Below are 24,671 nucleotides of genomic sequence, written 5' to 3' on the forward strand. Positions count from 1 at the left end.
TCTGCTGGTGATGACAATTTAGATCGTATTCACACTAGGTTTCGTACAATTTTAAAGCGACATCTTTTGTGTCTTTATTAGGAGCTTAAACATAATCATTGAAATCCTGACCAACATTTAGTCTCCATACCATTATTTACAGTGCATGTATAAAAATAAACGCGAACAATGAAACAAACCCTTAGAACTACATAGTTCTTACAGTCAAAACTTGGCTTTTCGAGAGAAATCGGTAACAAATTATTGATTGGGTATGGGCGTTTGTCCAGGAGGGAGGGGTGGTTGTGCCGGTGGCAGTATATGCCCGCCTTTACGTGACAGCAAAGTTATTTCATCCTTGAGAGCGTCGATCTCTTGAGCCTGCAGTTGCACTAGCTGGACCAAACGCTGCCGTTCCCGGATGTCGGCCTTGCGACTTTCGGTAAACTCCGTACCGAGTGACTTCTGTCGAGAGTTCAGCATCTGTTCAAGCTCTTTCTTTTCTTGCAGTAAAACAGTGAAGGTGTCCAGTCTCTGTGTGTTCTCACGAGTAAGTTGCGTCACTTTGCCTTTGAACGAATCAATCTTGCTCTGAAGCAAATATCAATAGCAACAACAAAAGTCAACTTAACTCAGGAGTACGTCTCAATAACCAATCTGGTGTTAATAGTAAATCCTCTACTGAACCAGGAAATTGTAATAGGAGAGAGGGGGAGGGAGGAAGGGCAAAGGGGGTTAACTTCGTCTCCAAAAGCTCTTTTATCTTTAATTGCACCATGGCTCAAGTACGCAGAGAAATATTAGAAAGTTGCCCCTCCCCCCTTCCCTCTATTGGGGAACTTAAGCAGTCAGGACGGCAACGCCACGGAAGACGTCGATTAAAAAATGAGTTTCTACTTTTAAATAGAATTTCGAAAATGGCTGCATGTGTTTACCGTCTCATAGAGCGCCAGACCTCAAACTCATCATAACGCATAAAAGTAGCGTTGAGTTCCAAATGGAAATTAAAATAATTTGCCGCCGCGGTTTCGGTTTGCAGACGACGTAAATTTTGGTGATTTCACGTTGTTTTGCAAAGGACGGCTAAGAAATGTACAAAGTTTTAAAACAAACGTGCTGGGCTATTGTTCTGCCAATTAGATCTATTGTTTTTCCACGTTCTCGTTGCCGTCGCCGTCGTGGTTTGCTTAAATTCCCTATTGCCATATTCACGGAACCCCCACCCTCCAATACTTCTGAGGTTCTGCTGACGTAGAGTTTTAAAGAAGAACTCACATTCCATTTGGCGATCTCTGCGGCGCTCTTAGACTCTTGTTGTCGGAGTTTCTCCTTCAATTCCTCCACAGTTCTATTTACTGTAACAGACTCGAGCTTTTCCAGGTCCACTAGCCGGCCGAATTTCAACATTAACATGCTACGAACTTTCTCTTCCAATTCACCGATCTAAGGAAGAAATCCATTAGGATGTAGTGAGACTCAAGAAGGGATGGAAATTTTGTGAGCGTTGTCTTTCCTATCCGTTAACTCACCTATCTATTCTTTTATCTGTTTAATCATTTTCGACCCGAAGAGCATCAACGCGTGGGGAGCGGCCAAAGAAAAGACAGAGATTACTTGCAAAGTGCGGTCGCATGACAAACAAAGGACGATGAAAGCATTTAGTTGTTAAAGGAACTTTAACTCAGCTACTATTCTTTTTTAGTATTTTAGGCCTATAATTTTGGGTACTTGTCGCTATGTGCGACAGTTCTCCCGAAAATTTTCACTGTTTCGCGCACATTAATTCAATAGTGGGCTTCCTGTGACTTGGTCAGTTAGATGCTGCACAGTAACCTTACCCTGGCTTCCTGGACTTTCTTGTCCCGGATGAGCTGCACATGAGTCTGGCGATGCTCCCTGGAAAAATAAATTAACACAGCTCAGCTATCAAAAGCAATGTGAATCAGATTTGGGTGAGCTAATCAACTAATACAACTAGGAATCAAGTTTATAATTGAGAATTTAAGGCAAAAATCAGATTTTTATCTAACCTGTAAAGTCTCTTTTGCTCAGCTTTCTCTTTTTCCAGCTCTTTGATCCTGTGCTGTAGTCGCACCAGCCCCGGGCTGTTAAAAACAAGACACTGCGACAAATCCTGAGGCAGTACACTGTTTATCGTGTACTGGATCTGATGAAATCTGAGCACCACAACCACGTCTAGTTCGTTGAGTTTTTGCTGCTTTTCGCGCTAAAAATATTTAGATAAATAAATTGATTAGCAAGTTTAAAGGAGTTCTGTCGAGTTTTAGGTATCTTGAAATAACAAGTTTATAATTTGCAATCCAAGTGTTAAAATCTTGTTCATCCTTAAAAATTCCCGATCCATTCCGATTCATCTCTACCACTGGCTGTTGTTCGACCTCGCAACAATTTTTCAAGGCTCTACTTCAGTTAAAATGATTTTTTCTTCTTTCGCAAAAACGACCCCTATGTTGTTTTACTAGGATTTTAAAATGACAGTGAATCACATTTCATTTATTCCGCTTACCTGGAAAGCTTCCAAATCAGCCTCAGCCGTTTTCAGTGCACCATCGATGATTTTTGCTTTCTTTATAAGTGCGTCAGATTCCTTTTTCAGGGTCTCGCTTGTCTTCTTTTCTTCTGCCAATTCTTCTTCCAAGACTAAGCGGCGCTCGCGTAGCTGACAAACCTTGAATCGTGATAGAAAAACCAGCACCCATATCAATCAATTAAGCAATGAATCAATCCGTCCGTCCGTCTGTCAATCAGTAAGTCAGCGAATCAGTCGACGAATCAATCAGTCACTCGACATGCCAATCAGTCACTCAACATGCTCATCAGTCACTCGACAGTCATTCCAATCAATCAACTGAGCAATTTATATACGGTTACCTTCTAAACCCGGGCAATAGACTCATGATTAAACTGCATGACTGATTTCAGTATATATGCAGTAAAGAAAAGTTAACCCAATAGTCCCCACATATAAAGGATCAGTAACACACCTGATCAAACAAAGCTTGGTCGCACCCTGGTGGACACACGCTGTCGTCCAGTTCCTCCGCGTCAGAATCCTCCTCATCACTCGAAGACAAGTCCTCGTCGCTGTCCTCATCTTCGCTCTCCTCGTCCGAACCTTCCTGAGCTTGAGTTTTCTTCTTAGCGCGTTTGATTTTCTTCTTGAAAACGCGCGTCAAAAACGACTCGAACTTGTTGTTCTCGCCGAGAGCTGCCGAGAACGTGTTGTAAAGCGCTTTTTCCTGTTCCTGGAGCTTTTCGATGTCTTGTTTCTTAGAGTCTAATTTTAATTGACAGTCTTCTACCTGGATGAGAAACAAATTTGACCCATTATCGTTCAAGCCATGACAAAAAAATTTGACATTTGTTTGTATTAGCTCGCCAACCATTTTGTGCGTAAATAGATAGACAAAAAATGGCGTTAGGCGAGTGAACCTACACTTCGAGTTGATAGATAGATCGATAGATAGATAGATAGATAGATTGATAGATAGATAGATAGATAGATAGATAGATAGATAGATAGATAGATAGATAGATAGATAGATAGATAGATAGATAGATAGATAGTTTATTACCAAATAAAATACATGGCAGCCATAGGCTGAATTGCGTGCTTTTCACAATCTTTTATTATATAAGACTATATAAGACAACCAATTACAAACTCCACCTAGTGACACAATTACAACTACAATTACAACTCCACCAAGTGACACGCGCGGGAGTTTACAACAGTGGAGATGATAAGGCAAATTTCTCAGTTGTGTTCAACACAAGGTAGCGTCGCTTGCACGCGCCGGCAAAAACTCGGTTTTTCAGTTGCGTCAGACCTAATAAGATGGACAAACCGATAATGAGCACTGAACGAGAGCTCAGAAAATGAACTGGAATGTAACATATTTTGTTGGATTTGCTACATGACAATCAACATCAAAAAGAAAAAAAAAAAAAACCACATTTCGCTGTGAAGTCTTTCTAAATACCTTCTCCTGCATCTCCTCCTTCTCAGAGAGTTTAGTGTTTACTTTGTTGGCGAAGCTGTTCTCTCTTTTCTCGAACTCTTTTAGCAGCATGAATTCTTCAAACAGAGTAACTTGCCTATCAAGAAAAGTAACAAAATCAAGCAAACGAAGCTTAGAGTCTTCCCCAGGCTTCGGCCCTTCAACTCTCCCCCTCTCTACTTTCTTCCCCTCTCTTCCCCACATTGCCTCCCCCCCCCCCAAGAAAAAGGGATGTCGAAAAAATTGAGACCAAAAGACACCCCTTATCTCACTGTTTTCACACCTGCCACTTCTAGTCTCTTTGGAGAATAGTCCATTTTACAGTTGTGGGCTTGGTTGCCAAGCCTTTGAATGGGAGTGAGGTTGAGGGTGACCTTGTTATGATACAAACCTTGCAGCCTTTCAAATGTAAATCACTTTGTTATCATGCTAACGAGATACAGGTCTCTATCATGACAAGGTCACCTTCAGCCTCACTCCAAATCAAAGGCTTGGCAACTAAGTACACAACTGTAAAATGGCCTATTCTAACCCTTTTATTCTATGGACCTCACCTTAAGTCAGCGCACTTCACAGCAACTTCTAGATGCGTTTTATCGTGTCTCAGGTATCGCAAATCGGCATCAAATTTTTCCAGTGTGCTGGTGATCTTGTCGATTAATACATCTTGTTCGTATTGTAACCTGGATTGGCAGAACATAATGTTTAGCATCATTTTTTGAAAAAAAAAAAAAAATTACAGAAGTTTCGGTAAGAATTGTTGGAGCAATGTAAGCCATTAAGTCACAATACCTCGCATGCACAGAAGAAAAAAAAATCAAAGAAACACTCAACATCTTCAACATTAAATTCCCAGGTTAGTCAGTGTAAATACATTTTCCGGCGCGTGGGACTAGCTCAACCATTCCCGCGCTTGCCTTTGTTTGGGGAGTTACCTGCGTTTGCCGCTGATTGCCCATTTTCTTGCGTTACTTGCCTATTTTTCATTTGGCGTGCATTTCATAGGTGCGCCGTTTTCACTTATTTGGTAACACATAATAGTATCTAACAGTGGAACATCGCAGAACAGTCTATATACTCGAGGTTTGTGCTGACCAACAGGCCTCTGTATCTACATGTGTGTGTGTGTGTGTGTGTGTGTGTGTGTGTGTATTTCTTTGTATATTGTAAGAAAAATTTCGCGCTCCTTTGCTGACGAATCAATTAGATAATTACTCGTCCCCCCCCCCTTACCCTCCGAAAAAATAGTTGAAAGAATACTTGTCCAACCTGATTTGCTCCTCATATTGCATCTCCTGCTCCAGTAGGGACGGGTCCTCCCTGATATCTTCTAACGTGGGGTCGGGGGTTCCTTTGTCCGTCAAAGTACTCAAGCTAGACTTAGGCCTTCCCGAATGTACAGAGACGGAGGAGATAGAACGCTCCCTCTGCTGTGTTCCTGGCTTGCTTGTTGGAGCCAATTTTGAGGGCTGAAATGACAAATGGAAAATATTGATGTATAGAAAAAAAAATATAAGGTCATTTCCCAGACAAATAAGAATAAATGGGTCCTGAAATTAACTGATTCACCATGTAGCGAAGAGAAAGTCGTGAAATCTTTCAGCAATTGTAGCAATACGCAGTCTCAGTTCCCCGATGTAAACAAAGCGTGTACTCACCTCAGTTGCCCCGCCACCAAATCCACCAAACCCTCCAAATTCTCCTCCCTGGTCTCCTCGATGGACCTTTTCGTCCAATTGTTTCTTGAATTCAAGTAACTGCTCGCGTGTGTATTCAAGTCGTCTACAAAAGGAACGGAAATGAAATCAAAAATCAATTTTTAAATACCTCTTCTCTCTAAAGAACTCACCAATGAAACAAGTGTAACTACTGTAACACAAACTACAAAAAAAATATTTTGGTTCATGTTCGCAGGCATAAATATGTTTTTGGTCCGTCAAAATGACTCTAAGAAGGGCCCAAAACTTATTTATTCCCAAAAACATTGAGTGCATTGCTATTAGTATCATTTTGGAGGGCATCCCGAAAACATTTCTCCATAAACTCATTTGAAGCATTAATACGCAAACATGCGTATTGAACCATTTGCAAATCTCAAGCCTGCGCGCGCGAGTACGCGTCAACAATGTTTAAAGGAAATCCATGGCAACCGAAAATAACAACCAACACGCTAAGACTCTGTTCAGTTCGAAAGGCGTAGAAAATCGTTTTCTCCCAAATTCCGCTCCACTAACACGTTTTTCAGCTAAGAAAAATGTCTAGAAATCTACTGGACAGGATCAAAGAGCTGCAAGATGCCATGGACTCTTGTCAAAGAAGTACAGAAAATTTAATCGATGACTACAGACAGAGTGTGCTACAAACGGCTGCCGTGGTAGCGGCCGCGAAAATCAACGAGGAGAAAGTTCAAATTGAAAGGAAAAAAGAACTTTTTCGGAGGATGATCGACAGGGAGAGAGAAGCAGGTCAACTCGCTATTAAGAAGGTGCACAAAATTGCAAAGAAATCCATTCAAGCCTTGATAAATGACAAGGACAAAGAGTTGCAAAAAGCTCTTGATCACATGGAACGCGAGCACAAGGCGGAGAAGGCGAAGGCGAAAGCTGAAACACGACAGAAAACAATTTACGAGTTCACAGCAACAAGAAAGAGGAAAAAACGTGCAAGTGAAGATTCCAAACAGAAGGCTGCTAGAGCTAATCGAGAAAGTCAAAACCTCAAGTGTGAAAGTTGCGGAAAAGTGAGTGCTTCCTTATTGATGTGCAGTGGTTGTCGTATAGCTTTGTACTGCGATGAAGTTTGCCAGGGGAAAGATTGGGGCCGACATGAAAAACACTGTGGTGACGGCACAGAAACCACCATTCGTAAAAAAGATTCTTAGGAATATTTACCATTTTCACATGTTAATCTGTTACACATTTACAAATTACCTCAATTATATTTAATAAACGGAAGGTGCTTTCACCGATACGCACTGCTCGTCGAGAAATATTTGATTCCCTATGAAACGCGATTTTATAACGAAGAGTGTGTCAGAATTTCGGCACAATCCACAAAGCAAATAGAAAGTATTTCGGGAAATGAAGCGAAGAAAGCGTTCTTTTTCTTTACGGAGGTGAAAATAGACAGAAAGCTTTGAATACTTGATCAATCTGAAAATCTACCGGTCAGAAACAAATTCATTTTGTCCTGAGCTTGTCAGTGACAGTTTACTTATAATCCGCTACCAGTTGGGATTAGTTTCCTGCTTCTGATTGACATTTTTTCTATCATCAACTGAACCTCTAACAAAACTGACTTTTCGGGACATTCATCCGGCATCATTTCGGGTATTTTGGGGATTGTCCGTCGGGAATGAGGGTCAATCTTGCGCTGTACTTCCTCGAGTTCGGCCACCACTTCCTTCAACTACAAAATGAAAATGCAAGTGTTAACAAAACGTCACAATTCTTATTTTAGTTGATAGAATTCACTGCTGAGGGAACAGGTTACCCATCTTGACCTACCTCTTTGATTATCTTGATTTTCTTATCTCGCAGAGCTAAGAATGAATGGTTGAATTCAAACTTGTAATGATGAATCTGGACAAAACAAAACGGAAATGAAAAAGAAAAAAGCATCAAAATGCGGTTGCTTTTTCGAACATTCAGCTTACATTTCTTTCATACTCAATAATACTTGCAGTACTTCGCGAAACAATGATGGGTAACAATTACCTGGTCAAGTAGTTTTAGCAGTTGAATTCTCTTCTTTTCCGCGTTCACCCTTTGGCTTTCAGGCACCACATAATCTTTAGCAGTCTTCAGCTTGTAATCGCCCATGTTTTCTCGGGCTTCTTTAATGGCAGCCAGATCTTTAGGATCTTCATAACCTTCGTCAGGCTTGCCTCGATACAACTCGTCCCACTGAAATGCAAATTAAAGCATGACTGTTTCAGAACTCTAACAAAGACTGGAAAACGAATTAGCTGCAGAGCTTTCATGCGCGATACATCCTAAATTTTATTTGAGTTACTATCTAAAACCTAGCGTGCTTGTGGGCGAGCTCTCGTCCCTTGTGCGTCTTCTTGCGCTTCAACCCGCTTTTCTGGCGACCACTTGCTCTTATCTAGATTTTTGCAAGCGTACATCAAATAGTTCTAGGTACCTCGGCCTGTCTGGCAAGTCTTTTCTGCCTCCGAGCTTCTGCTTTGGCCAGTGCATTTGCTACTTTGCTTCCCAACTGGCCTTGTGTCGTCGGAGCTTGTTGCTGCTGTTGTTGTTGGTTTACACTAATCTTTTCTTGAGTGGTACGCCTCTTCATCTGCATAAAATGACATTGTGATCATAAAACTATTTCATATATCAAGCACTTGCAGGGATACATAAGGGGTCTTAAATCCACGACAAATATGGTTGAATGATGCCTAACATTCACGTTACCACTTTAGAGGAAGTATTTAGAAATGAAATTCAACCTGAAGGACACTTTGCCACAATACCCACACTCTCCCTTCCCCACCCCTTCAATCAAAGTCACAAACTCACAAGGGACAAAGTCTTGTATGAAGGATAACTTACTATTCTGTTTCACTCACAACGTGATCGCCACATTTTCCCGCGTTCCAAGCAGTTGGCCAGCTTTGCGTTCCCATGGCTCCTTCTAACATTTTCCTTATTCTGATTGGCTGTTGTGACAATTCGCGTTTTTCTTTCGCGCCACTCGGCTCATTCCCAGTTTTCTTTCAAAATAACTCGATTGAGAATGTTCATAAATAAAATATCGAAGATAATCCCTTACCTGAGCTGCTTTCTGCGACGCACTTGTGAAGGTCTTCCTCCCTGACGCTCCCCCGTCAGTTCCCTCTCCACCCCCCGTCCCTACAGCCTCCTGTAGCAGCTGGTGTAGATAGTCTGGTTTAGCTGCTCTGAAGGCTGTCACAAGATGAGGTGTAAGGAACGCGCGGAGTACAATTCGATCACATTCAACCTCGTCCTTAAATCTGCAAGGTGACAAAAACAAACATTGTTCATCAAAAAGTCATAACGTGGTGAGAATTACGACAAATTAAATTACAAAAAGATGCGATTTGGCCGTGACGCTTGTCATACAGGTCACGGGACGCAAGTCAAGGGACGCTTGTCACACTCTACCCGAATTTAAAAGCTAACTCTGTAGCTCAGTGGGAGAACACATGACAGCAAAGAGTGAAATCTCTTCTCACCTTTTCTGCAGTTTTTTCAATCCAATAGACTTTTTTTCTGCTTCCCAAGCCATCTCTTTACGAACAAGTTCAATCTAAAGGACAAAATCCGAAAAAAGCATAAAATCAGGTTCGTCTTACACATTTACTCAGTGGGAACAACTGGATTAGCTGACGTCAGGTTCACGGTGAGTGAGAAAAGCGAAAAAGCAGGCGAGCGGGAAAGTCAGACTATTATTTTTGTTTTCCCTTGCACACCTCGCTTCCTCGCTTTCTCGCTTGTCCCAACAATCCGAGTGTCTCGAACAGGCTAAAAATAGATTGCTTGATTCGCACTCACTTTCTTGTCCACCTCAATTTTCTGTTCCTTGACGAGATCGGGATCAATTTCGAATTCCTGGAAACAGAAAAACACGGATTCCCTCAGGTAACACATTAAAAAAAAAAAAAAAAAATGTGGAGTTGACTCCTTATAACAGACCTCTACAGACAGGATTCGAATATTTCACGACTGATGGTGTTCAGTCACAATAAACGTTGATAATATTTCGGTCAACATAAAAATTAAAGGAAAAAAACAAACTTACATCGGTCGTAAGCTGCACATGTGGAGGAAGCTTCTGATTTCGGGTCATTAACTCCTTAAAGGCTCTTCTCAAATTTCCAACCTTTCGACGAATGTTCTGGAAAAAGAAGGTACATTTAGAGAAGTAACAAAAGATAATTACGACACAAAGGGCTTGTGGGAAGGACGAGAAGCATTTTGTCCTTTAAATAGCCGGCGTGCGGGCTGATGCTGATTTCACGTAAGAAGAACTTGAGAAACACGCAACGGCCGGAGCGAGTTCCCCTCTTTGACAGACGCACTTTTTCCTCCCGCGCGAGCCCCCAGGAACTTAGTTCTTTTGTTTTTCCTCGTGTGGTTACTATGCAGCCTACATGTTGAATGGCTCTAGATTCGCTGCGCATATAAATACCTGCTTTTTCTCCTCGGCCAGTTTAACCAATCTGTCGTGTTCCGCCTTCTGCTTCTCGAGTTCGATACTATAATGGCTTGGGTCATCAATATCGTCGACTTTTTTCACTATCTCTTCGCCCTCTTCCCCGATCAGCTTCTAAAATAATCAGGATATGGAAACCAGACTTAAGAATGGAGCTGAAATCCATCAGTCGATGGGGCTTACCATTCTCTGTAATTATCCATATTTTATTCTGTCTTTATTTTGTGACAAGATAACACAAACAAAGGACGAAAGGTTTTCCCGTGGTTGTTAAATAAAACCCCAAATTTTTCTTACACGAGAAAAGCTTGCATTTTTTCTGTCCGCCGAAAATGGGAGTGACCAGTTACTCTCGGTCTAAGTTTTGCATCTCATTGGTTAAGAGCTTGGTACAAGACTCCTGGACCAATCACGGAAGCGTAGTGAAACTCAAGCTGCAGTTATCCGGGTTATTTTCGACAACAGACCAACTGATTGCTCAATACTAGTCTTACGCCCCATTCATACCAGCAAATATATGTTTAGTAAAACCAGTCTACTAGATGACAATCAGCAACTGAAAATTGCAAAACTGAACTTTACATAGAGTTCAAGTAGTCAGTAGCTCGAATTTTCATTGTTCTAAATTTGAAGTCGACAAAAATCATATCAAGCAACTTCTGTGAGGAGAACAATTTTAAAACCATTGCATAAATGGGGCGTTACTTATTTCCCTCGGCTTATCTCACCTTTGCAGAAGGTATGGACACCTTATGAGACACCTTAAGGCCTTCCACAGCTTTATCCATGAAGCGGAACACGAAGAAGTTACCGTCCATTCCAGCAGTGAAGACATATTTGTCGTCAAAGCTGGTTTTAATGTGTCGGATTCCTCCATGGTGGTTGTCGTGTACATTAAGTGCCCAAAATGTGCTGAAGTCTTCAAGGTCGTTCGATCCGTCCAGAGGATGAATACGAAGAACTCCATCGTCCATTCCAAAAAGGAGGAATTTACCTGAGTGACTGAAAAGCAACAGAGAAAAAAATCTCAGTTCAGGCATTTGAAAACGGCGACGCAGGGAGGAGCGGTGTCCTGAAGACTTAAGGCTTAAGACTTACGACTTAAGGTAGGCTTTAACTAAAGGTAACAACTCTACGAAGCAACAAGTTTGAGATAGCAAAAACCTCATACTTGAATTCAACTCAAAAAAATTGAAAAGGTGTGCCTACTTCAGTGTCAGATTCACGCTTAGATTTTCCGCCCATCATTGGCTAAATGCTGAGATCCGAAACACACCAAGAGAAAGGGAAGAGAACATATAGTTGTTGGAAATATCACTCATGAAACTCAAGAAAATTCTAATCCTGACAATGAATGAAGAAACTGTCCTCGCATAGACGTCTAATGAAGTCTTTATCGCAGCAAGCTTTCACAAATTTTCACTATGTACGGTTTTACGCATCCACATCAAAGAGAGAAAACCTAAATTTTCACCGCATTCGTCATACCTGAAACACACAGATCTGATGGGGGTATCGTTGCTGTTATGAACAGGTATGGATTTCACTGGTTCATCTCGGGTGTCTTCCTGGCCCTCCGCGGGAGGCGGTTTTTTACCATCATCAAATTCACACTGGTACATATACCCTGCATCCCAACCGCCCTGAAATCCGGACGACACGTACATTTGAAACATAAAATATAGATTGTAATGATAAATTGGGAAAAAAAAAAAAAAAAAGAATACGTTTTCCTCTTTTTAACGCTTTAGAATCGCAGTTTGTGGCCATCCTCTTCTCGGTTATTCTCAGAATTGATCAGTTTTGGACAAAACAAAAACCATTGCCTCACATTTGGGTCAGGAAAGTTATTAATTTGCGTTTCCTAAAAGGGAAATGATACATTTGAAAAACATCACGCAATTTAAAGAGAACAAAAGGAAACTTTTCCCACAAGGAGAGTAAAAAATATCATTCAAGGGATTAGGTTGATCCAATACCAAATTTTCCGAACTAACCTCAAAAGAATTGCATAGCAGACAGTAAGGAAAATTATTAATAGTATCTTGATATTTCTGATAGGTAAGCCGGTGTACAACGTACCATGGAAATCCAGAATTGCTCCGTCTTTCCGTGATAAAATCCTTTGATAATTTCTCCAGGTTCCTTGTGTTGTTCTTCTTCGTTTTCCTCGCCTTCCTTCTGTTCTTCTTCTTGTTCTTCTTCCTTTTCTTCTTGTTGTTGTTCTTCTTCCTCTTCTAATCCTCGTGCTCGCCGCCGCGCTTGTTCTGCCTCTTTCTTTTTTCTCTTCTCTTCTTCCTCTTTCGCCTTTTGCGCTTCTTGTTCGGCTTTCTGCAAAAACGTGAAATATCTATATTACTGACCAAACATAATCAGGCACTTTCAAGTTCAGCCGTCCAAGCGCTTCCCGATCGACTGCCGTAAAACCCAAAGCCAAATTAATTCAAACGGCAAATCAGAGTAAAGAAAATTCTCACCTGGCGCTAATGACGACTCGAAAACTGACGGGAAGAAAAAGCAAGAAAAAACCCAAGTGGAAGGGAGGAGTGGGTGGTGAGAGTTTTCAGAGGCATGGAAGTGACTTCAAGCGTGAGGAAGCGCGAGTTCAAAAGCATCTGATTGGCTAAGAGGATAGCGCAGGTTTTCTTTAAAACCAATCATATCGCGAAGAAAACCAAAACTAACGCAACTCGGGACTACTTTCACCACTGGATTAAAAAGAAAAGAAAGGCAAAAAACACCCATCTGATACCCACTCTGAGTTTATCCTTGACACTCTTGAAGTGATACTCCTTGGTCTTGAGATTTTTCAGGGGCAGGTGGAACGTCTTGCTTGTGTCATATTTGCCAGGATCGGGAGCCTCGACATGAAGCACTGTGCCATCCTTACAACTGATGAGAACGCTCTTTGGAGCCTGGTGGAGAGATAAATGTCGATTACGAAAGATGAGTGTTGCAGAGTAACCGAACAACTAAAAAAGTCCTTTGAACCACTTAATTTAACATGCTCATTTTACGACCCCATTTTACGTGAAAGGAGAGAAAACATTCTTTGGAGGTTTTCAAAAGGGCAAAATCAGAGTGGCGCTTGTTTTTCTGTCTGTTTTATAAACCTTTCAAAGCAGTAAAAAGCACAAGCGAATAACTCACATGGACAAAACTTCCTTCACCACAAAAAGCAAATTATAATCCAAGGACATAACGATGTGCCCACCCTACAAATAACCCTTATCAGAGTGCGATAATTCTGACTGAAATCTTTTACAAAGTCGAAGTAATAATAACACAACCTTTAGAGTAATTTTCAGTTGAGTGTCGAAAGTAATCAGGGATTGCTGTCTTTGCTTTACTTTACTCTGTGATTGGTCAAGAAAACTCACACTAATCTTTTAACCAATCAGATGCAAAATTGAAACCAATCATCACGTGTTCGCCCGCGATTTCCCGCGCTTTAGTCATTTTGGTTGGTTTCACCTTGAGTTCTCATTGACTTTTGTGGTTACTTTGGTTTTGGATCAACAACACTAAATCGAAAAGCACTCTATAAGACTGTTACCTTTGCTTTGTGTGACCATTCCATAGACGCAACTGGAGAAGCTGTTTCAATGAATCCTATTGGTTTGTAAGTTTCACCAACAGTGAAGAAAAACACTGTGCAGTCGTCACTCTGCAACGTCACGATGAAAAACAAATTTAACCCTTTAATTTCCAAGATCTGATTGTTAATTCTCCTCTCAGTTGCTACACGTTTACTTGTAAATTAGTCATGAGAATTTGGTGCCAGATCAGGACAAAAACTTCCACCAAATACGTTTGAGTATTCTCGTTACCTGTTTGGTGGATATTATATGGATTTTTTGGGGAGAACTTACACATTAATCACTTCTGCGAGTTACAGGGTTGCGCAGGACATTTAAATCAAGTTTTGACTTGGAAGCAGCATAGCCAAGTGGTCAGGGTGTTGACGTTTTTTTGATCCGGTGATTTCATGGGTCGTGAATATGCAAATTTTCACAGCTTTTTCATGGGATTTTTCATGTCTTTTTCATGGCACTGAGACCGTGAAAATGCCATTGATTTAACCATGAAGATCCTCTGAAAAATCTGTGAATTTACCATGAATACTTTCACAAGATTTTCATGGGTTTTGATTTCATAGTGACTCCTTAGCTGCTCGCTGTGAACAGCTACACGCCACAACACGTGCCACCCTAGAAATGGGCTAAAGGGCATGCTTGTAAAATATGATCCCAGGATTGGTTTAGATTGGCAACAACTCCCTTTATCATCAGTAATGACAGAAACTTACCCCAGTGGCCAGAATTTCTCCTTGCTCGTCAATAGTTAACACAGTGACTGTCTTAGTGTGAGGTTTAAAAACTTGCTCCAAATTGAGCTCATATTTCTGCTTGGACTTTTTGCTCCTCAGTTGAGAAGGATCCACCTTATTTAGAGCCAGTAGGCGGACCACACCATCTGCAAAACCAGCAAGTAGTTTGGTACCTTTGGTGTCAACCTAAACGAAGTTTTAAAAAGTGTTAAGGTAAAATATCACCAAAGGAGTTAGCTAGGTGATAACAATGAACATATACCTGTATATTTTATACAGCTTTCTTAACAAGGACAACAATTAATTTTGACAAATCAAACCACATAAACAAACAGTAAGATGAATTAATTTGATTGAGATGTCCCATTTGTGATCCCACAAAATTGATGTAGGTGTAGCTAAGGAAATAGTCTGCTGGTTGAGAACAGAACTGTACTGAACCAATGAGAGACCTGATAACAAAATTTGGCTCCCAATTTTTCACCCCTCACATTTCCATAATTGTGAATGCAGGATTTACAGACTGAGACAACACTGCAAGCAATTACCCTTTCCAAACTTAGTGCTATTACATCTTTCTCAGCTGCTGAATTTAGCCAGCAGCTATCGTTTAGCAACAACCCTCTTAATGAAATCTTGTTCCCAAAACCAGAGTGACTGCATGTACGTCAACTGAACGCAGTTGTTCTCTTAGAGGCAAGCACCCCTAGGTTACTATTGTTCTGTAGGCAAACATAAATAAACTTGGTTAAACTCACCACTTTAGGGGGCCACAAGAGGCTAGAACCACCTGAGTTGTATTTAGCCTGGCACATTGGTGTCTTGGAGAGGTAGTCATAGACTCGAACAGTATCTGAGAAGAGGAATCAAAGTAAAAAGTGTACGAAGCATTATCAATTCATCTCCAACCCCTTATAGCTAGTGTTCTCCTTCTCAGGCCATAACAGGCAATCATACAAGGGGCAAAATTACTGAATTGTGATTGGTCAAGACAGAGGGCATTTTTTTAAAATTTTTTTAATTGCCCCGGGCAAAATGATTGGCTGAAAATCGCTTAGCAACGGCTGCCAAGGTAAAGAAATTTCTGTTTGTTTTGTAACAATGGTGTCCCGTTTTGCGCGAGATCAGTAAGAAAACATTTTGCCCCTCATATTATAAACAAGTAATCACATGGTTCCTCGTAAAATTAAGGATTAATATCACTTGTGTTTTTGGAAGTTGCAAAAATTGCCCTCGTTGCTGCATGACTCGGGCAATTTCAGCAACTTCTGAAAACACGCGTGATATTAATCCTTAATTTTACTCTGTCCCATGCAATTACCTAAGTATACAAATTTATGGCCTATGGTACCTCTTAACCCTTTAACTCCTCCCTACTTCGGTTTCCTCCTCGGTTTCCTTCCATGTAAATAGGAGAACAGAAAAGTTGGAACTCTTGTGTTGACTATGTTTCTTTTTCATGGAAAATCAGAGGACAAAATAATATCGACACCGACGGTGGTAAAATTGCGTGATAACTCTCCTGTGATTTTGCACCACGTAACGTAAAGTAACCAATAAAATTGAGCCAAACTTAATGGGTGGGTTATAATGAAAAATATCACCTAAGGGATCATCAGTTGATCCAATGCCAAATTCTCCATGAAGAATTGCATGGCAGACAGTAAAGGGAATTACTTATAAGAAATTGGGAATGAAAGAATTAATACCCCCTAGATTTCCTTGAGATTCTTGTAACAGGTAAAAGGAGCCCTAAACTGGTTTGAAAATTGTTTTTAACTAGTATGTTTAAAATAAAGGAGAACACTATCTGTCCCATCTCCATAAAGAAAACGAAAAGAAAAAACAGTCACTCACGATCCACTCCAATTGTGGCCACAAAATGAGCAACAGGGGAAGTTTCCAGGCCAGTGATTGGTCCAGCATGGTATGAGAACATCCTCTCTGGTGCATGGCTCTGTGAAAACAAAAATCTCCTCAGTTAACTCCAAATCTAACAGAGAAATCAAATGATTTTTGAACAAAACACTTTGTAATACTTACAGTGTGAGTAAATGACAAATCTAGTTTCCATATACCACCTGCGGCATCCTGGAAAAGATTGAAGATTTGAAAAAAAAATTTAATCTTATAGTTTAAGATGCTTCTTCAAGACTGAACTGAAAAAAGTTTCAAAAGGAAAAGATATCAAGAGGATAAGAACAGAATTGGAAGTGCATCAGAGATGTACAGTCATGTATTTTATTCAAACAACTCTAGCTGTCAACCCAGCCAGTTGTCATCGCAGCAAATATGTAAACAATCCCCTAGCTCAAACTTTAAAAAACCTCAGTAATTCTAGGTTTTAGAAAGTAAATAGAAGTATTTAAAAAAACATCTCTGAAACTGAGAACTTATAGCTCAAGTGCATGTTTAATACAGCACAGTCAGTAGGTTTAACTTACAGAGGAGATTATTATTTTAATGTTCAACGACACTTACCTGAGCATACCAAATTGGTGCTTCAGTGTTAACAGCTTTGACCATTGACAAGAGTTTGACATCAGTGCCAACCTGTGAGAATAAATTATCCACTTTGTAATTAATAATAACAGCATTAATTAGTGAAGTGTCATTTCCCAGCTTCAACAACACTTCCAGTGATGGCAAAAATTGGGCCAATTCAAACATAGAACTGATGGATCTCTTAGATGGACAAAATGCTACAAACTATTTTTTTTCAGAGCTACTTGACAACTTTATTTAATGCAGTAACAGTACTATGACATGATTGTTCTTGTAGCCAAACTTTACCTCAGAACCCCTACCTTCAGCTCATACATTGGGTCCATTTCAAACAGCTGCCCCTCCTCGGTTGTGTCAGCATTGTCAATGCTCTCAAAATCCCAGACTTTCACAAAACCATCGGCACCAATGGTCATGAGTTCACCTTCATCCATAAAGAACTGTTCAATCATACCAACATGACAGGGTTTCCTGCCTTTCTTGGAAATTTCCACTTTAATTAGACCACCATCCCAGAGTAACATGTTGCCCCATTCTGATCCAGAGAGTACTTTACCATCAGGAAGCTCAACAAAACCTGTTGTTAAGACAGTTAATTGAGTATCTTGAGTATATGAAAGTAATGTTACAGTACGAACTACATTGCTATTACACTGTAACTTTCCTGCATGTTCAGCATTGATCATCAACCTGCAGAAATTGAATATTGAGGTCCAGGAGGTTCATTTCTTTGTGTCAGAGTTTTATTTTGTTCCACACTTTTAAAAAAATATCACGATATTTCATTATGGTCGGCTTTGTTTAATTTCTCGTTATGATATTTTTTAATAAGTGGATACAAACTAAGTCTCCTTACACAACTGCAAGCTCATATAAGTTTGATGGGTAATTACAGTGCTAATTCCTCTGATGCTTACACCAAGTGTGATTAGGATTATGAGACAAAGGAAAGTAAAATTTGAACTTAAAGAAATAATTTAGCCTCAAAATAGAGTACCTCAACTAGATTGAGTAAACAAATTGCCAATATTGGAGCAGTTTTCAATTGAGTATTGACAATGATACTGGATTGCTTCTGTTATTCTTTTAATCACTTCACTCTGTGATTGACTAAAACTAAAACCAATCCCAACTTGGTCACACGATCTACCTCAACTAGATTGAGTAAACAAATTGCCAATATTGGAGCAGTTTTCAATTGAGTATTGACAATGATACTGGATTGCTTCTGTTATTCTTTTAATCACTTCACTCTGTGATTGACTAAAACTAAAACCAATCCCAACTTGGTCACATGATCTACCTCAACTAGATTGAGTAAACAAATTGCCAATATTGGAGCAGTTTTCAATTGAGTATTGACAGTGCTACTGGATTGCTTCTGTTATTCTTTTAATCACTTCACTCTGTGATTGACTAAAACTAAAACCAATCCCAACTTGGTCACACGATCTACCTCAACTAGATTGAGTAAACAAATTGCCAATATTGGAGCAGTTTTCAGTTGAGTATTGACAGTGATACTGGATTGCTTCTGTTATTCTTTTAATCACTTCACTCTGTGATTGACTAAAACTAAAACCAATCCCTGAACTTGGTCACACAATCTTGCACTTCAGGCAGATTGCTTGTTTTTACTTTGAATAAGCCATTTCATAGTTGTGTACTTAGTTGCCAACTGAAGCCAGTATCTAGTTAGCATCATGATGAAAAAAGTAATTTTCATTTGAAAGGTAGCAATGTTTGTATCATTATAAGCTAGGTCACCCTTAAAGCCTCACTCCTGTTCACAGGCTTGGCAACCATGCAAGCAACTGTAAAATAGACTATTCTCATTGGTTAACGATGATGTTGTCTTTTGTCCTGATTGGTTGTTTTGATTACTTTGGTTTTGGTCACTCAATTGAAAACTGCTCCTCATGTACAATGTAGCTCAAGTTTAACCATTTGTTAACACGCACTGACCTTCTATATCAGAGATTTCTTTGGCACCAAACTTTCCAATTTGTCCCTGTAATTTCAGTCCAGTGAATGTGTTTGCCATTGTCCAAAATCTGCAGAGATACAGAGTTACAGATGCTTAAATTTTAATCCAGGTTTTCTTATTTCTCTATTCAAGAACCTTTATGAGATAGTTTTCCTTATTCTTTTTAGAGCATCCAATCATCAAATTGTAGACAAAAAATAGGTAAACTGAATTTTCTTTCAAAGCTTTCATGTCTGAAATAAAATTTTACACAAACTCTGGGTTATCTTAACCCAGCTTCGAACAACCTAGCCCTGATTTCAAAACTGTACAGATGCCTTGTCAAATCACACACCTGATTTGAGACCAACATCAGGGCACTAATGATAGCCCACTAGCCACAGACTAGTAGAAATTCAGGTTTGGCTAGTGGATTTTGATTTCCACCAGCCCAGTTTGGCTAGTAAACAAAGTGAAATTGTTGTACATAACATCTAAGATGTCACTAGCTACTTGGCTAGTAAGTTAAAAAGTTAGTGAAACCCTGAACATCATAAATTTACACACCTGATGTGTCCTGAACCACTGGTACACAAATGTCCCTCATCTTCAGGTGAAAATGCTACCTTGTAAATATCCTGTGAGAAAGCCTTGGACCTGAGAATAACCTGTTCATTTCTCCAGTCCCATACAGTCAGCATATAGTCTGGTGCACTGCCAACAGATGCAAGCTTGTCTCCCTTGGGGGAGAAGTCCAAATGGGCATACCCTTCCTCTGTTCCATCGCAAAGGATTCGATGGAGCTTAAGAGAAGGGTACTCAAAGATATTGATGTTGGGCTTCACTCCTTTTTCTGCTACTGCAAAATATTTTCTGCTGGGATGGACCTGATATTAAAAAAGGTTTCCATGTATGTTACAGCTGTCACCTACCAAAATTACACTTGCAATGTTAACATTAAATAATTAAAATTGTTTATAAAATTACAAACAGTTCTGGGATTCTTCTTTTTACAGTTTATGTGTAAGAAATGAGAAACAGAAAACAACTGATAATGAAACACTGAAATAAGATCAGAAAGTGTCTTATAATGATCATTTTATTGAAACATCCAGTCTCGTTTAAAAACAAGTGAATTAAGATAAAAACTTACTGCCACTGCCCCAATCCCACCTCCCCCTGTTGTTCGAATGTGAGTTTGCTCCTGTGTTTCCATATTCAGAATCTCTACTGAGTTTCCAGCAGAGAATAAAACACAGTTTTCATCCAAGACATGGAGGTTTGATCTCTTGGTACATTCAAAACCAAATGAATGGCTTGTAAAGAGAGAGGAGAGTTAAGGATGCAAACACGCGTACATGTATCTCACTAAACAAACAAAAAACTATAATTTTAATGTAATCATGTGCAGTTACTGAAATTCAGAACATCTCAAAGAAATTTCAGCATAAAATTGAGAGAAAAAATTTCCATTTAATGGAAGAAATTAGGCACAATGTATGCAAAGTGCTTTGCAGAATTGCTTTATATGGACTTTGGGTATATTTTTTGGAATGCTATACTATGTACAGCACTTTCAATAAATTATACTAACTTTTAGAATTATAATTTTAGCATTGGATATTCCCTGAAGAGGCTCTTCTGGCCACTGTTTCCAGGTTGAATTGGAATTTGGAATGTTGGTTTTTGTGGAGGGAGGAAAACTGGAGGACCCACAGAAAAAAAAAAGTTGTAGCAAGGTCAAAAACCAACAATCATCTCAACCCCTATACAAAACCAGGATTGGGAATCAATAATAATAATAAAGTCTTATCAAGCACTCTAAACAACAAACATGTTTAGTTACAATGAACTTAAGCAAATATAAAACTAATTAACTAGATAACTAACTGAATAACTAACAAGAGAACATTGGCGGGAGGTGAGAGCTCATACCAGTATACCATTCCTGCCCTCCAATGACAGATTAACTCCCATGTGTGACCAAGAAAGAATTTCTCCTTACAATATCAATACAATATCCAACAAACAAGTGATGAGAATACAAAAATTATCACTTAGGGGATTATTAATTGATTCAATACCTAAATTTCTCCAAACCTAAACATCATAAGAGTTGTATGGCACACAGTAAGAAGAATTATCAATGAGATCTTGGGAGGGAGAGGGTAAGCAAATGCTAGAACATGTATTACATTCATATCTATCCCAAAGGATACTAAAATGACAACAACCCTGGTGGGATGCCCTCTGTTGAAAATGCCTTGGAGACTAGTTCATCAAAATCATAATAGAAGTCATCTGGTAGAATTCTTTTAGCCTCTTCCTCTGCATCTCCTATATTTTGAACGTATTTTACACATTAACAACATGAAATCATTAAGACTTCTTCATATATTTATTCCCAGGCAACATCATATGTGCAGGATATAAGATACACGCAGTACTAGAATCATGATTATAGAATTCAGAGAAAAAATTAAAAATCAAAGTATACAGTTACACAGCATATATAATACATAACCTGTGTGTGTGTGTGTGTGTGTGTGTGTGTGTGTGTGTGTGTGTGTGTGTGTGTGTGTGTGTGTGTGTGTGTGTGCGTGTGTGTGTATACAACATATAAGAAACTTTTGTATGCAGGAAGGCAAAAAACTGAGAGTAAAACTCACAAACTGTTTTTTAGCAGATCTAACTTTTAGCAAGGATGATTGTGCCAAATGTCACTGTAATTGATGTATTCTCCCTTTTACTACAGGTCTATAACTTGCTATTGTCACTTATTTTCATTATTTACCTGGTGCAGTCTGTTTTGGTTCACCAGGTTGCAGTGCTTCTCCATCTGTTTTTACAGTTCCATCTGCTTTCTCTTCTCCATCTTCTTCCAAACTCTCCTGCTTTTCTACACCTTCTTCCTCTGCCTTTTTCTTCTTTTTCTTTTCCTCATTGTTTTTTGTTTCATCAATTTTGTCCACGGATGCGTCACCTTCTTTACCCTCCTCTTTAACTTTTGTGTCAGAGGATCCCTCTGTGTCACCTTGATCGCCACCTTCCTGATCAGCTTTTTCCATCGCTTTTTCCCTTTCTACTTCTGCTGATTCTGATTTTCCTGCGTGACCATCCTGTTCTTTCTTACCTTCACCAGGTTCTGCTGATGATTCGTCTTTGTCAGTTGTGACACTTTGCTCCTGGCTATCTTTTGAACCATCCTTAGATTGTAAGGCCTCTGATGAATCTTCCCTCCCACTAGACTTGACATCAGCGTTTCCTCCCCCATCAAAGTGTTCTGCTCTTTCTTTCTCCCCTTTGCTTTCTTTAGAATGTTCCCCTTCCTTTTCTTTGTTATTGCCTTCTGCCACTGCAGGATCCTGTTTATTGTTAAAAAGAGAGTCAGGGCTTTGTTTAGATTCATCAACATGATCTTTAGATTTTGCTTCCTCACTCATGGGTGGTGACACATCATCACTTGATTTGTCATCAGCACCTGTCTGCTTTGATTTAGAATTGTTTTCAACACTAATTTTTTCTGTATTGTTATCAGAAACCACATTTTTTGAGACTGATTTATCACTATGGTGACCTTGCTCCTGTTTAGTCAGATCCTTCCCTTCTGTTGGAGATACACCTTCATTGATGTTTGCAGCCAAAGCAGCATTTCCAGTTGCCGTAACACTTTCTTTTATTTCACCCTTACTTGTTTTGGATTGAGAAATATCATCTGTGGTTTGAATGATTCCATCACCAGTAAGATCCCCATCTTTCTTAGCAATAGTATCTCCTGGACTTTCAATGGTATACCCATCTTGGATGACCTTGCCTGCAGCTCCTCCTTTGTCTCCTGACTGCGGTCGAGACCTCCTCCCAGTACCAGACCCACCCCTTCCACTGGCTTGCTGCTGGGTTTGTTCCTCTTTCTTGGCCCTCTTGTCAACGCCTGATCCCGGTCTTGACCTGTTACCATCTCTTGATTCAGGTCTACTGCTAGGTTTTCGATAGCCTTCCTCCCCCTTCTTAGACCCTTCAGACTCTGATGTTGGTCTTGCTTTGCTCGAGACTGGTCGTGAACTCGCCGAACTTGGCCTCGAACCACGTACGTGTGCTGGTTTATCCTGGGAATTTGAAACCCGCGGAGTGTCTTCGCTTTGAGGTTTAGAGCTCGAGATTTCATTTGCTGTTTCCCCTTCCCTAACAGAATCAGTTCCTTTGTCTGTGTCTTGATCTTTAACATCAGAGCCTGGTCTACCACCTTCTTTCTCGGATATATCAGATCTCTGAACGTTTTCTTTATCAGATTTGTTGCTGTCGCCATAAACAGAATCCTCCAAAGCGTTGCCTTCTTTTGGTTTCGCAGAATCCTTACCAAAACTTCCATCTTGTCGACTTTCTTCGTCGTTGGCGCTGTCACCATTGCGATCAGTAACATTCAAGTCATCGTCTGTACCCTTACTCGCAGAATCTGGGTTTTTTGAATCAAGTAATTCACCATTTTTTTCGGTTTCCCCAACATTCTTATCGGAAGATGAACCTTCGCGTCCATCATCAGTTTTGGCGCCCTCGCTGTCATACTCAGTATTTCCGAGCTGATACCGTCTTAAAGCTTCTGCTTTTAGTATGTGGGTCGCATCTTTTAGGGTTCGGGATTTTGTACCATCCTCCTTTTCCTCCGCTCTTGAATCTGTATCTTCAGGATTGTCCGACATTTTGAAAACGACTGTTCAGAGCTCGTCACCATAGTGATCATCTTATTTACAATTTAATCGAAATTATGACTTCCTTACATCACTGTAAGTCTTAAGAAAATTCAATCAATTTGAATTCGAGTATCAAGGTTGGTTTTGTAGGCAAATTTCTCAAGACTTTCATTTAAAAACTGAGGGCAAAGTGAGCAGCTCGTAAGATTTCGTAATAACAGCACAAAATTGCTGACCGACACTGGCCAGCCTTGATCAGTGTCCTTTGATTACTCAGAAACAATTGCATCGTGTACTTGTACAATTGCATATCGCTTTTCTCTTTTTTTCTATTTCACTGTGCAATTGATATTTCATGATATCGTTAGGTTTAAGATACCTACAGCCATAGAATTACGGCGAAGCAAAAGAAGTTTGAAATCCAAGTGCATAAATTTCCTATTTTTGTAAGCTTTGATTTCACCTCGAGATGCAGATGGTATCATTTTCAAGAAAGGAAACAGGTTAAAGCACATTTAACTGAGCTACTCGAAAAACTTGCCTAAGAAGAGGGTCGTTTTTAAATGATAAAGCACAAAAACGACCTCGTCAGTTTGACGCCGAGTAAACGGTATATTGATCTCGAAAGCCTCACAGTTTTTGTTTTTAATCCGTACTTGTCAATTGTGAAAACAAAACAGCCTGGAAATTGATTACCTTACTCGTGATCTTATATGAAAGTATTCAATAATGGCTTAATTTCATGATGGGTACAAAAGAAAGGGGGATGAATTTCATGCTTTGTAAACCTTGACTGGACGCATGCATTCAACAGTTTGATCAAAGTCAATAATTCACTTACCATTAAAATTTTTGCTCAAAGATCTAATCAGCCTCTAACAGATTCGGATTGAGACTTTGCTGGATTTCTCCACTAGATCGCCTTCAAATTGAACGAGTGAATAATGAAGACTCTGCGCTAAAACGAACAAATCTATCGCTATGGCGGATAAATTAAA

At 39.8% G+C, this 24,671-nt stretch overlaps 2 protein-coding genes across 3 annotated transcripts; one reads left to right on the plus strand and one right to left on the minus strand.

Moving 5' to 3' along the window:
- Positions 1-39: 39 nt before the first annotated feature.
- On the minus strand, positions 40-24,671 carry LOC111320769 (cilia- and flagella-associated protein 44). 2 transcript variants are annotated; one of them, XM_088727148.1, is made up of 36 exons: positions 24,515-24,671; positions 21,780-22,350; positions 21,205-21,322; positions 20,139-20,301; positions 19,553-19,872; positions 18,985-19,073; positions 17,322-17,596; positions 16,996-17,067; positions 16,558-16,605; positions 16,372-16,471; positions 15,273-15,367; positions 14,494-14,700; positions 13,741-13,851; positions 12,941-13,099; positions 12,267-12,515; positions 11,673-11,827; positions 10,913-11,186; positions 10,161-10,298; positions 9,771-9,866; positions 9,524-9,580; positions 9,205-9,278; positions 8,781-8,982; positions 8,148-8,303; positions 7,718-7,906; positions 7,508-7,582; positions 7,300-7,409; positions 5,660-5,783; positions 5,271-5,470; positions 4,556-4,684; positions 3,984-4,098; positions 2,985-3,302; positions 2,507-2,668; positions 2,010-2,206; positions 1,818-1,875; positions 1,255-1,422; positions 40-570 (listed from the first exon to the last, which is right to left on the minus strand). In XM_088727148.1, the coding sequence occupies exons 1-36, from the start codon at positions 24,515-24,517 to the stop codon at positions 241-243; spliced, it is 5,907 nt and encodes a 1,968-aa protein (XP_088583274.1). In that variant the 5' UTR covers positions 24,518-24,671; the 3' UTR covers positions 40-240. The 2 variants fall into 2 exon arrangements, with proteins under 2 accessions (XP_088583274.1, XP_088583273.1); XM_088727147.1 differs by lacking the exon at positions 24,515-24,671 and having other exon boundaries at positions 21,780-23,707.
- Positions 6,019-6,977, plus strand: LOC111320772 (protein CBFA2T2-like). Its single transcript, XM_022923469.2, has one exon. The coding sequence runs from the start codon at positions 6,256-6,258 to the stop codon at positions 6,880-6,882; it is 627 nt and encodes a 208-aa protein (XP_022779204.1). The 5' UTR covers positions 6,019-6,255; the 3' UTR covers positions 6,883-6,977.

This window comes from Stylophora pistillata, chromosome 7 (assembly GCF_964205215.1).
Source record: "Stylophora pistillata chromosome 7, jaStyPist1.2, whole genome shotgun sequence".
NCBI classification, from domain to species: Eukaryota; Metazoa; Cnidaria; class Anthozoa; order Scleractinia; family Pocilloporidae; genus Stylophora; species Stylophora pistillata.

Bases quoted from the DNA above. Each gene is read 5' to 3' on its own strand.
- LOC111320769 (XM_088727147.1), bottom strand. From the start codon at position 23,682: ATGTCGGACAATCCTGAAGATACAGATTCAAGAGCGGAGGAAAAGGAG. The intron at 19,873-20,138 runs GTAAGTTTTTAT...TTTTAATATCAG, and splicing joins GTGGGATTGGGGCAGTGGCA to GTCCATCCCAGCAGAAAATA. The intron at 2,207-2,506 runs GTAAGCGGAATA...AAATATTTTTAG, and splicing joins CTGATTTGGAAGCTTTCCAG to CGCGAAAAGCAGCAAAAACT.
- LOC111320772 (XM_022923469.2), top strand. From the start codon at position 6,256: ATGTCTAGAAATCTACTGGACAGGATCAAAGAGCTGCAAGATGCCATG.